Source organism: Vigna radiata, unplaced genomic scaffold, assembly GCF_000741045.1.
Source record: "Vigna radiata var. radiata cultivar VC1973A unplaced genomic scaffold, Vradiata_ver6 scaffold_86, whole genome shotgun sequence".
In the NCBI taxonomy this organism is placed as follows: domain Eukaryota; kingdom Viridiplantae; phylum Streptophyta; class Magnoliopsida; order Fabales; family Fabaceae; genus Vigna; species Vigna radiata.
Genome location: NW_014543269.1, coordinates 19,796 through 32,782, shown reverse-complemented (window position 1 = coordinate 32,782; position 12,987 = coordinate 19,796). Strand labels below are relative to the sequence as shown.

The 12,987-nt window shown below is 30.0% G+C and overlaps 1 protein-coding gene across 1 annotated transcript; it reads left to right on the top strand.

Moving 5' to 3' along the window:
• Positions 1–3,204: 3,204 nt before the first annotated feature.
• LOC106754221 (putative cyclin-D6-1) lies at positions 3,205–5,615 on the top strand. The gene is made up of 6 exons (XM_014636221.2): positions 3,205–3,666; positions 3,772–3,852; positions 4,150–4,245; positions 4,346–4,562; positions 4,682–4,812; positions 4,950–5,615. The coding sequence occupies exons 1-6, from the start codon at positions 3,490–3,492 to the stop codon at positions 5,184–5,186; spliced, it is 939 nt and encodes a 312-aa protein (XP_014491707.1). The 5' UTR covers positions 3,205–3,489; the 3' UTR covers positions 5,187–5,615.
• The last annotated feature ends 7,372 nt before the right edge of the window (positions 5,616–12,987 follow it).

Here is a 12,987-nt window from a genome sequence, read left to right as displayed (position 1 = left end):
TTCATTTGAGAGTATTAAAGTTATGTGCCTGAGGGAAGCTCTCTGTGAGTGAAAAGGGAATTATGCCAGAATATAGTTTGTCTAAGGAAGCTCTCAAGTGATAGTGTTTAATCTTGTCAAGTCTTGTGAGTAGGAGAAGATCGCGCTTTGTGTGCCAAAGGTCGGAGCGGCTCTTCAAGTTGGCAGAGTAGTCTCTTCCAATTCGTCTGTCGAAGGAAGGTTCTTCCGTTCGTTTGTCAAACAAAAGATGTTCTCGTTTCTTAATCTTTACTTCATATTATTGTAACTGTGAAACAATATTTTAGTGAAAAGATTAATCACTGTTTATAGTGATTAACAACTGGACGTAAAATCTTTTTATTCGAACTAGTATAAAAACCATCTGTGTGATTTTTCTTTTTCTTCCACTCTTTAAACTTTTAGCAGACCAAATGTTTGATAAAAAATTTACAAGAAATTTAAAATTGCTAAAGGAACCATTTTATTGACTGCAACACGCTTTTCGCAAAATCGGTACTAATTATTTTTCCAACAATAATTAACTCACATAAAGGAATATACTTAGTTATGAGAGTCGAAATATATTCCTATTATTTAGTGCCAATTGAAACAGGATGGATCCCCATAGAAGAAATTTGTCATGTCATACATGAGAGGGACATTTGTCCTAGTTTATTTCTTGGTGAAAATGGACTCCTTGGGATTGTGAGATAGTATGATATGTTCATAATCTCTTAGTCTACTCAATATATGTGTTACTCAAGAGTAGAGTCAAATGTTTAAGTCATGATAGCCATGTGAGTTGTGGTTTTATATTAATGTTTAATGATGATATGTGTTGGGTAAACATTTGATTCTTATTATATGTGATTGACTATTTATGATGATAAGAAATTACCTCTGTTATAAAGATTGTTAATATCCTATATGATTTATTATAATTATAGTAATTCACTTAACTTTCTATTTTTGTTGTGGTTCATCCACATGATCATATGTTATACTTAAGTAAATGATAATACAGGTTGGAATGGAGGAATATTGAGACTTTTGAAAAATTATCATGAGTTGTGTCTTTACTTATACCATTACATTTTGTACATATGAGTATTAAAAAAGTTTAAAATTTTTAAAGACTATGAATATGATTTAATCAGTAGTGTAATACTTCAAGGTGTTGCAATTAGTATAGTTGTAACTAAAATAAAATTAATTGTTATTTTTTAATGAAATATTTTGACCAAAATATTAAAATGAAATATTATTAAAATTAATTTTTAAAATAATACCAATTTCATAACTACTATAATTTAAAATTAAAAGATTTCAAAACTTTAAAACCAATCTTACTTTCATAAAGTAAAAGTAATCATATAGTGAGAAAAGAGAATAAAAAGAATGTTATTTGAGAAAGTGAAAACATTCTCTTTCTTTTTTTAACAAGCAGTATCACTTTCTTGAGCATGGAAACTAGTATTTTTTTATTTTTTTTTTTAACATTTGATCCTTAATTTATCTTCTTCAAATTGAATTTCTGCATTTTCAATAGTTAGAAATTAAATTCCAACTACTTTAATAAAGTGATACAAATCCTCCATGAGTTCTTCCGGGTTGATAAAAATGTTCAATATATAGAATACTCAAACTTTAATCATACAAGTAAATTATTTTTTACATAAAATTTCAATTATTAAACAACTAAATGACTTGAAATGGAAATTATTTTGACCAAATAATTAAGAAAAAGGTATCATTATTATGATACAAAACTTCTTTACAATCAGTAAACAATTCTACAAGAGCAGGTAAAAGGTCTTCAAAAAGCCAGGTCTTGGGGAATTAATGTTTAGACACTTTTTTTTTCCTAATATTCTGCCATTAATATATGTGTTATCCATCTATAAGATTTTATTCTGGTATTTTAAGTTTGGGTTTTAAACATATCTTTAAATAAAAGTTTTATATTTAAAATTTATAAGTACACATCACATGCTACTTACCTTACAGATTTTACCAATGCTTAATCCTTCTCTTTTTGTGTCTCTGTGTGCATACTTGTACTTTCTTATATTTAATCTCACTCTTTCCTACATCACATAATTAATAGAAAAAATAAATATAATTCATGCAACCAACTTAATTTTACTATATATTATAGATACTAATACTATAATTTTTATCATATTAGTTTTCATATTAGATTTTATATATATATATATATATATATATATATATATATATATATATATATATATATATATATATATATAAAATATAGATATGCAAGGAGATAAAACAGAAAATAGTATAATTACTTCATTAAGTTCAACAAATATTTTTAATGGAGTAACTTATCTTCAATAAATGCCCTACCTTTATTTTATTTCTAATTTTTTCTAAATAAATTAGACCATGTAATAATTTTAATAATACCTAGAATTTAAAATTTAGTTCTTATAAGAAACTCCCATTATAACATATTGTTGTTATAACGTGTATTGATATGATATGAGGATAGTCATAAAATTTATATTATTGACTTTAGATCTTAAAAATAACTTTTATCCAGAACACCAACATTAAATTAATATTCAATTATAATAATTAAATTACTTGTTACGCTGTAAGAAATAAAAATAAAATAACAATTTATAAAAGAAAATATGATTTAATAATTAGAATAAAACTTATAAAAACTTCTGAAAGTAATGACATGATAAGATTAAGTTAAAACAAAATATGAATTGATAAGAACTTTTTATAAATTTTTTATATGTTGATGCTCTAACACTAATATTTATATGTGAAACATATAAAAATAATATATTATTAAAAATATGATTTTTATAAAAGTTTGTTTTGTCAGATAATATATTATTTTAAAGAGAGGGAGTAATGTTACAAGGACAGCAGTTAAAAAACATTTTTTTATTATTAAATTATTTGTAAGTGTGTAAAAAAAAGTAATATCTTTTATACATTCTAATAAAAGAATATTTATTTTAATTTAAATTAGTTTTTACACTCGTAAATTTGATGGGATGTGTAAAAATAATGTTTGAGCCTCGAAAAGAGACCCGAACTTTTTGGTCATTAACTTGTCTTAACCTTTATTCTGGCACAGCATTAGCAGCATTCTCACTCACTCACCTCTCATGCAGCCCTGACAAAGCACTGCACAGGTTAGGGACCAAACCCAACTACCTTCTCTTTTCTTCCTTCTTCACCCATTTCCCTTTTTTTTTTTTTTTTTATTTCCTCTTTTCTCTTTCTGTCTTCCCAAAAACTCTCACAAAACCTTCAATTTCAAGAAACCACACTGCATTACTCACTCTCTTACCACCTTTTACCTTCTCTCACACACACTCTCTCTTTCTCTCTCTATGTATATATATATCTCATTTATTTTTCTACAATGCTTGTTCTTCTACTTACTCTTACATTCCTTTAACCAAGACCAACTTCACAAAGAAGACTTCTTTCTCATCCATGGATTTTAACCTCGAAAACCCTCTTGGAAACTTCCACGACCTTCCCTCTGAAGCTCTTCCTTCACTTTTCCTCATCGAATCCGACCACATCCCTCCATTCAATTACTGTCAAACTCTCAAAGCAAGCGACTTCGACATCTCTGTTAGGAGAAATGTTGTCTCTTTGATTTCACAGGTAACCAACCACCAACACCAATTCACTTTCATCCACAAACACAAATATCCAATTTTTCTGTTTTGTTTCTCAAAGTGGTTTCTTGCTTGTTTCCTTTCTCTTCAGCTCTCCTGCACTTTCGATCCAGTTCTTCCTTACCTTGCTATCAACTACTTGGATCGCTTCCTCGCTAACCAAGGAATATTGGTAACTAGCCAAACCAAACAGCTTGTTCATAATTTACTCCACTTTGTTTAATGCTTAGTTTCAAAGGGTATGTAGCTGCAGTTTCTACTGAAATATCAAGCTTTTTTTGGAAATACCAGGAAAACTGTGGTGGTCACATTTGCTTACAATTTTGATTACATTTGTGCATGATTTCTTGCAATATCAACGATTGTGAGGAAATTGTGAAGGCAAAGGCAATTTAAAACCTTAGTTTTGTACCAATAAAGAAAGAGTAGGCCTTGTTAAGATCTAACGAAAAATGGGTTTGTGCAACAGCAACCAAAGCCATGGACAAACAAGCTTCTTGCAATAGCTTGCTTTTCTTTAGCGGCCAAGATGTTGAAAACAGAGTACTCTGCCACTGATGTCCAGGTAAACTGTTTGAGCATTCTAAGGTTTTGAATCTCTTTCTTGAATTGAAATTTAAAGCCAAAGGTTGATATCCATTTGATATAGTATTCCTTTTGAACAGGTTCTTCTGAATCATGGTGATGGAGGTGTCATTTTCGAGACACAAACAGTTCAAAGAATGGAGGGAATTGTCTTGGGGGCTCTCCAGTGGCGAATGCGTTCGATCACCCCCTTCTCTTTCATTCCCTTCTTCGTGAATTTGTTCAGGCTGAAAGACCCAGCATTTAGACAGGTTCTGAAGGATCGAGCATCTGAAATCATACTGAAGTCACAAAGAGGTATATATAACTATAGTGAATGCTTAATTGACTTGAACATTGTAAGTAACGTGAGTTAATTTGATTGCTAATCTAGGATTAGAGCTAAATAATGTTTGTTATTTTGCTTTACTTTTCAGAGATAAAGGTCTTGGAATTCAAGCCATCTGTAGTTGCTGCGTCAGCCCTTCTGTATGCTTCACATGAGTTGTTTCCCTTTCAATATCCATGCTTCTTAGGAGCAATATCCGACTGTTCATATGTTAACAAAGTACACATTCTTTAGTTCTTTTAATTTTTCTTTTATCCAACATATGTGGTAAAATGAGTGGTGAAAAAAACCTAATTTTTCATACCATTATTGATACTATTACGTGGATAACAGAAGGTACTATGATTTTACTGCAGGAAACTGTGGTGCAATGTTATAATGTGATACAGGACATAGCCAAAGAGGAGTACGAATCTGTGTTGAATATAAATTCAACTTCAGACACCCCGGTTAATGTGTTAGACGAACATTTTCTAAGCTTGGAAAGTGAAAAAACCAACGGCGTGATACAAGAGCAGGAGTTTAAAAGAAGGAAAATTGCCGATTATGGCAACAAACGCACTGTCCCGTTTTCTCATTTTCATCAATGCTGAAGTACCAGAAGAAGACCACATTTAATCCTCTGCTTCATCCACCATCGATTAATGTAGTTGGAAATATTGTCGTCGTGGTTTAACAACAAAATGTGAGGAAAACCAATAAAGAATACAATAACAACAAGAGACATTCTGATGGACTCAGAATGAGAAGAGAAGAATTCGATTATCTGTAGTTAGTGGACAAAATCAATGTAACGTGATCCTGGTACGGCCTTCATTAAATCCGTTGGTTGTGTAAAGGAGCATAGATGATAAGATGGGATTTTTTTTTTGGTTTCTAAGAGAAAAAAAAAACAAAACGACAAAACGTGACTTTGAATTGTAGGGTTGAAGTTTTGTTTTTTGTTTTTGTTTTACTTAGTGGCTGCTTAAGCAACCAATTTTATTGGAAAATAAAACACAGAACTTTTGTTAATGTATTAACATTGAATAGCATGTATGTTGTTCATGTTTCTTCTTTCCTGTGTGAGAGTTCAGGTCAGCGCAAACCAAGAATAGCGAAATCCCGTTATACTATTTCGTCTCTGTGATTCCTATAAACATATTGTTATTCCAATAATTGGGCATCTGAGAAGAGTGTCTACTCTACTGTAGTTACTTCTGTTAAGGAAAAATATCTAATCAAACGTATAAAAAACAGAGTTACAGATAATGACATTACAAATGAAAAATGGTAAAATACATGAACTTGCTTTATTAGACATATTGGAGCAGCGAGAACAAGAGGGTAAAATATAAATGTTATATAACCTGTCAACAAAAGCTAAAAGAGTACAAGTTTAAACTAATCTTAACGTAACATGTAACCAAAATTTAATAATTTTATAGGTAATTAGTATATTATTATGTGAAAAACTTTGGGATCATGATAAACCATATAATGATTTCATGTGTATGTCTTTTTACTTTCCCTCATACACGTATCTGTGAAGTTGGTTAATGTTATTTTAGTAATGAGTGGGTATGAGAACTCGTGAGTGTTTGTTTGGTTTGAAGGAATTTAGCGTAGAGTGGTGTTTTAATATATATATATATATGAATCGTTGAAAGGTCCGAATGACTGAGACTTCTTTATCAAAGATATTTGTTCGGACCCATTTTTGAGATCTCTGTCATTGTACCTGGGAATTGATTGCAACATCACAGAGGGAATAGGGACCACAGTGGGTTATTTTCTTTTAAAAACAATAATAATATTTGCTCTTTTATAAAGTTTTGTTCTCTGTTTTGTTGGGTTCTCTCCTCTTGTTGAGCTAACGTTTTTGTGTTTATTATAATGGCGACACGAGTGGCGTTTTCAGTAGCAGATGGTCACTTACAATGAAGCATTTTCAATCCAACTGATAAGCATCTAAAACTAAACCCTCTTACAGCTGAAGTAACAAAATTTCTTACCTGTTACATAGTTAGGTGCACTGCCATAGAAAAGTTCAAGTTTGATGATGCTATGCAGTGCTTTTTTTTTTTTTTTTTTTTTTACTTTTTGAATGCGCTGTCAGATTCCTAACATGAAAGCGCCGTTGTTGAAATTCTTGTTTGACTGGAGATAAACAGCATGTGTAGCGGGGGTTCTGGTAAAGTGTGAATTTCATCAACCTTTTTACCATTTTCTTTTATTTTTTTTCAACACAAGTATATTATCAAGATTCGCTATTTGTTACCATTCGTAACATTTATTTATAAAAGGAAGGAATATTTTCACCGTGTCATTTTTCTTTCGTGAAAACCGATGTAAGAATTGGCAAGAATAAGATCCATAAATTAAACCTGGACTTTGAAATGTTGTCTAAGAGTTTGGTACTAAGTGTTATCTTCGGTAGCTGGGGTTTACCATGTGTCTCTGGTTTACCATGTGTCTCAACCCGAAGTAAAACTTCTGTGTATATATATATATAAAGTCTTTCTGAATTTTGTAACTCTCATAAGTCATCATGTGGTGGATACGGTATAAATTAATTAAGACTTTTTTTTATATATATAACCCAAGTAAAAAGATTTTTGGATGAGTTATTATAATAAAATACATTTTTTTTTCATGTTTGATTATTTATGATTGAAATTTTGTATCTATCGGAACTTTACAGTAAATGAATAAAAGGTTTATAGTTAGATGAAAGAAATATAAATGGTAAAAATAATTTCTTAAAAAATTATATAATTATGTTTTCACTTTTATGTCTAAAAAAAGATTCTCTTTTTAAATGAAATAATTAAGAAGAGAAAAGTAATATCCTTTTTATTTTCAATCTAATTGAAAGCACATTAATTTTCTGAGTTCTAATAAAATCCTTTCAATAATCTCTCTCCAATAGATACTAAAACTAAGCATTTGTATGTGTATTTTCTTTTCTCAAATTCTCTCACTTTACTTACTTTATTTGTGTAAGGAAGAGGTGTAAGCAATATATATATGAAATTAAATATTAATATTAGTTTGGAGTGTAACAACGAGTGATACGATTTAAGAAATAATAAATTTTACTATAAAAATTTGGATAATTATGATATTATCTTTAAAAAGAAAAAGATTTTAAATTTAATTAGATTTTATAAAATTAATTTATAAAATAAAATTTGTACTAATTATATATTTATAAATTTGTCTAATTTTTATTCCAGATAAAATCTTTAATAAATAAATGAATGGGGTTAAGTAAACTAAAGTTACATAGCAACTTGATTTGTATCTTCTCAAGGTTTGGTGAAATATGGAGAAGACAGACTCTAATTTACTGCTTCTGAAATAGGCACAAAAATAGTGAAGCACGAATATGCAGTAATAACTTAAAACTGATTCACTCATTTCTACCTAAAGAGACAAAGCTTGAAAACGAATTGCAACCTTGGGGTCCTTTGTTCGTAGTTTCTGGGACAGTGCACTCTCCTCCAAGTAGATTGGACAAAAATATGATTGAAGAAAACAAGTACTACATAACAAGATTTGTCGCTAATGCTTTAGTAATGTTTGGTTTGGATTAAAGGAAAGTGAAAAAAAAAAAGAAAGAAAGAAAAACAGTAAAAAGGAAAAGAAAGGAAGATAAAAGAGAGGGAATGTTTAGTGATTTGGATTTAGGTATGAAAGAAAGAAATGAGTGGAAAATTTATAATAAGGTTGATGAAATAAAATAAATTGTTGGTATATATTTAAAAGATAGTTTTTTTTTTAAAAAAACAATTTTAAAATCTAAATTAGAGATAATATTAATTTTAAATTAAAATAAAAAATATTATCATATTTAATAATAAAAAATTTATACTTCAAAATATGAATATATTAAAATAAATTAATTTATAAAATCTAAAATTTAAATTAATTTTATTTATTATTTTAATATTTTATATTAGTTATTTATTTTACTCCAGTATAGTAATATGTATTAATAAAATATTAAATTAACTTGTTTTATTTTATTTATTATTTTAATATTTTATATTAGTTATTTATTTTACTCCAGTATAGTAATATGTATTAATAAAATATTAAATTAACTTGTTTTATTTTATTTATTATTTTAATTATAATTTTACATAACACACAAAGTGTGAATTCATAAAATACTAAATTATTTTAATTATTTGTTTTATTATAATATAAAAACATAATAAAAAATACTATATGTATGCAAACTTAAATAAGAAACATGTGAAAAACTATAATGCATTATAATGTACACATTCTTCAAAAATCACCTAATTTGGGGTTTTTGTTAAAAAATATCTCATTTTTTACATTTTTGTTTTCACTTTTTGCAATTTTTTTTAACATCCTTCTGCATATCCAAATTTAGGGTATCTATTTCGAATTTTAAAACAACCCGAAACTAGTTAATAGACAGGCTGGAGTAATAAATTTGGAAATGATGCACACTGAGGCCCTATCTTATGAACCAAGGAGATGGATGGGTCAGTGAGACAATGACACAGTGAAAAAATAAACTGCATCGATAGAAAGTTCAATTGCATTGATATTGTCAACCATAACTCTACTCTTAGGTTTTCACTCTTCCACAATAACTCTTATCATCAAACAGATACAAATATGGAATAAGATCACCATATATACAAAACGATTGTTCATCATATTAACTAATCAAATTCTTGTTCTTACAATACAAAAAAGCTAAACCCTAAAGAATTAAGTAATTACTATGTTGAAAGAAACTTCAAATATAATGTATAGATACTATAGCAGTTCCTAACTAATGATTAAACTGTTAGTAAGAAATTTACTTCTAGAATGTAGGAAACTATACGTAATTAATGCAATGTGAGAATCTTGCAGGATGAGAATGGTACGTGTTTTTTTGGTGGAATTGGACTGTGAGGGCAACATGAACAGAGCAATTTAAGGAGTGGAACCCCCAGTCCTGGTGAAAGTCACGTGAATTCTGAGACAAAAGAAAGAGAGTTTGGCACTTGCCATGGTTATGGTTAAAGCGTTTACAAACTTACAATGATAAGCCTCCAAACTCCATAATACGATGTGGTCTAGATCTTTGTCTCATTTGTTGTGGTGACCTTCACCTTAATGAAAACAATATCCAACACACTTGGTATCTTCACCTCATATCTGCTTTCGTGTATGGAGCATTTGCTTAGATTTAAAAACTGATAAATCCAAACTTTACTGTTCTTTCTCCCTGTATGTGAAACTGTTTGTTCCAGAGTTTAAAACTATTTTACTTAAGTATGTGGGAATGTATTTACTCTTAAATTAAACTCAGATAAGTTTTATTCAAAACCATAGCTTTAATTAGGGTTCCAAACTGAAATCTAAATAATTAATCATGTAAAATCTTTGGTCTATATTAATACGTACAGTTTTCTTCTTTTATGTAAAAAAAATTAAGATTAAGAGTATTTTTTTTTTTGGTTTTAATCTACTTTTAGAAATTGTATTTCATCATTGTATTTTTTTTAATTATTTTAATTAATTGTAATTCTTTTTTACAATTCTATGAGACCTGATAGACAACAAATTTTAATTTTTTGTATTTTATAAAACATGAACTATGAATGGTAATATAGGATCAACAACAAAGAACAATAACAAAACACAAACAAGTTCGATCAAACAACAACAACGTTCAACAAAAAAAAACAAACAAGTTCTTCAAAAAGAAAACTAAAACTAACTTTAAAAAAGGTGGGTTCATTGGAATAAAGTGTTGTCACCGTTGTGAAAGAAAGCAGAATGGGCCTATGAAGGACAAAAACACAAAAATAATCGTTGAAAACAAACGAAAATCATATCTAAAGTAGTTAATTAACATGCATTTGCATCAAATGAAAAAAAGATTACATATGATGGTCGTCAAACTTCATTCGAGAAAAGTTTGAGCAGAGAAGAGAGTCTCGCGCGCTAAGATAAAGTGAATGAATTTTCAATCTTCCGCTCAAATTTTTATTGAATTCACTAACCTTTTGACGTTTAATGCTGGGGCATTTGACGTTTTATATCTTTTTACGTCGAATTACAATTCTAAATGATGTTTAATAATTACATTTATTTACAAAAATGCCACCAGTCATTTTTAACGTTGACTATTGAGTGGTTGGACGTTGAACGCGTGACGTTATACGCTGTTTTTGCAATAGTGAGGAGTGCTAATGAGATGAACGAATGGATAGAAGAAGTGGTGGAGAATCATGATTTGGAGAAAGGAAGGTGCAGAGTGTATGTGTTGTAGTATGGAAGGAAAGAAATGAAAAATGATGTTGTTGGGTACTGATGTTGTGATTATTGCCGTCAAAATGGGTTGAAACCCGTGAGCAAACCCAGCTCACCACAGGTTTGAGCCGGGTTGGGTTGAAAAAAATGTGAAAATTTTGATGCGAGCCAATTTTGACCTGGCTCACCCGGGTTGAACCCGTGGTGAGTCAGGTTGGCTCACCAACTCACCTATATTTTTTTTGTTGAAATCAAATTAATTAAATCAATTATTCAAAATGCACAACCTTTACTTCGTTGTAGAGCTTTTCGTGTTGTGTTATGCTTAGAGGTGTCAAAATGGGTCACAACTTGCGGGCCAACCTGGCCCACCACGGGTTTGGGCCTGGTTGGGTTTGAAAATTTTGTATATTTTTTATGCGGGTCAGATTTCAACCCGGCTCGTGCGGGTTGAACCCGTGGTAGGCCGGGTTGGTCCACCAACCCACCTACCTTATTTTATTTTATTAAAATTTAATTTTAATTTTATAGAAAGATATTTATTATTATTATTTTTTTTTGCTTGAAAAACTTATTTAAGTTTCCTATTTTCAAAATTAATTAAACACCCATGTTGGGAGTGAAATTTGAGAGTGAAATTTATTTATATTTAAATTATAGAAAGTTTGTAATTTTTTTTATTGAAAAAAATGTAATTAAGTGAGTCAGTGAGCCAACCCGTTTACCCACTAACCCGTGGTGGGTCGGGCCGAGTTCAAAAAAATTCGAACCTGACTCGATCCACCACGGGTTGGTGGGTAAACGAGTTGACTCGCTAATAAACGAGTCGGGTTGGGTTGGCTCACTAAGTTACCAACCTGTGGTGGGTTGGGCCAAGTCGGACCGGGTTACCCGTTTTGACAACTCTAGTTATGTTGCTGTCTATCCAAAAGTTCCCCTCTACTATATATTTCCCCTCTGCTATATGTAGTTTCTTGGTCAAATGGTTGTATATGTCTCATTAAACTAAATTGGCAAAATTTTATGCTTCATAGCTTAGAATATATAACAATAGAGTTCTTTTGTTTCATTTTCTTTTATATCAATTGGTCCAATTATTATTGTTTCAATTTGATCAATCAAAATAACATATTATAAATATCTTAGAAGAAGTGGGTGAAAAAAAGTTAAGTGAGCCAATGAGACAATCCTTTTAACCCACCAACCCGTGGTGAGTTAGGTCGGGTTCAAATTTTTTCGACTTGCTAATAAATGAACCAGATTGGGTTCGTTAACTAAGTGACCAACCCGTGATGAGTTGGATTGGGTCGAACCGAGTTACCTGTTTTGATAACTCTAATTCTGATCGATTGCTTGAACAGTAATATTGCAAACTCTCATTCTCGTTGAATTTAAGCTTTTAAAGAAGGATAATGAAGTATTATGCAGGTTTTGCATCATAATATAGATATAGGGTTTTATATCTCGTGAAATTACATTCTACGAAAATATAATGACTATATTCTTTTTTATTCATAATGTCTATAGTGGTCTGTATTGTTTCCACAATGAAATATCATTATATTGCCAAAGTTAATATAATTTAAAGGTAAAAGAATAATTGTATGGACCAACTTCACAATAAATATTGAATAATTAACAATATGTTTTTGATAATATTTGAATATCATCTATGTATCATTATGTGATTAGTCTAAAATTACTTCACAATCAATAATAATAATCATAAACAGCAACATGAACGAATCACAAAATAACTTGTAAATGATGTTAAAATATTATAAAAAATATCATTAAAGTATCTTTATTTGTAACAAAATCATTCAAAACGGGCGAACCGTGGCCCGCGGGCCAATAGCTATATTGAGCGGGTCAACATTTTCAATAAAACGAGACAAGTTAGCTCGATTTGCATTATATTAACTGAATGCGAACCGAACCTAAATAAACTGAACCGACTCGCATCACCACTCCAAAGTGATGGTGATTTGGAGAAGGGGAGATGCGTTGCTCATGGAAAGAAAAAGAATTGTTAGGATTTTTAATATTATTTAATTAAGGGGTATAATGGAGATTAAAGATTTTAGGGAGTGCAGGAAGAAGAAAAGGGATGCAGGGAGAAAT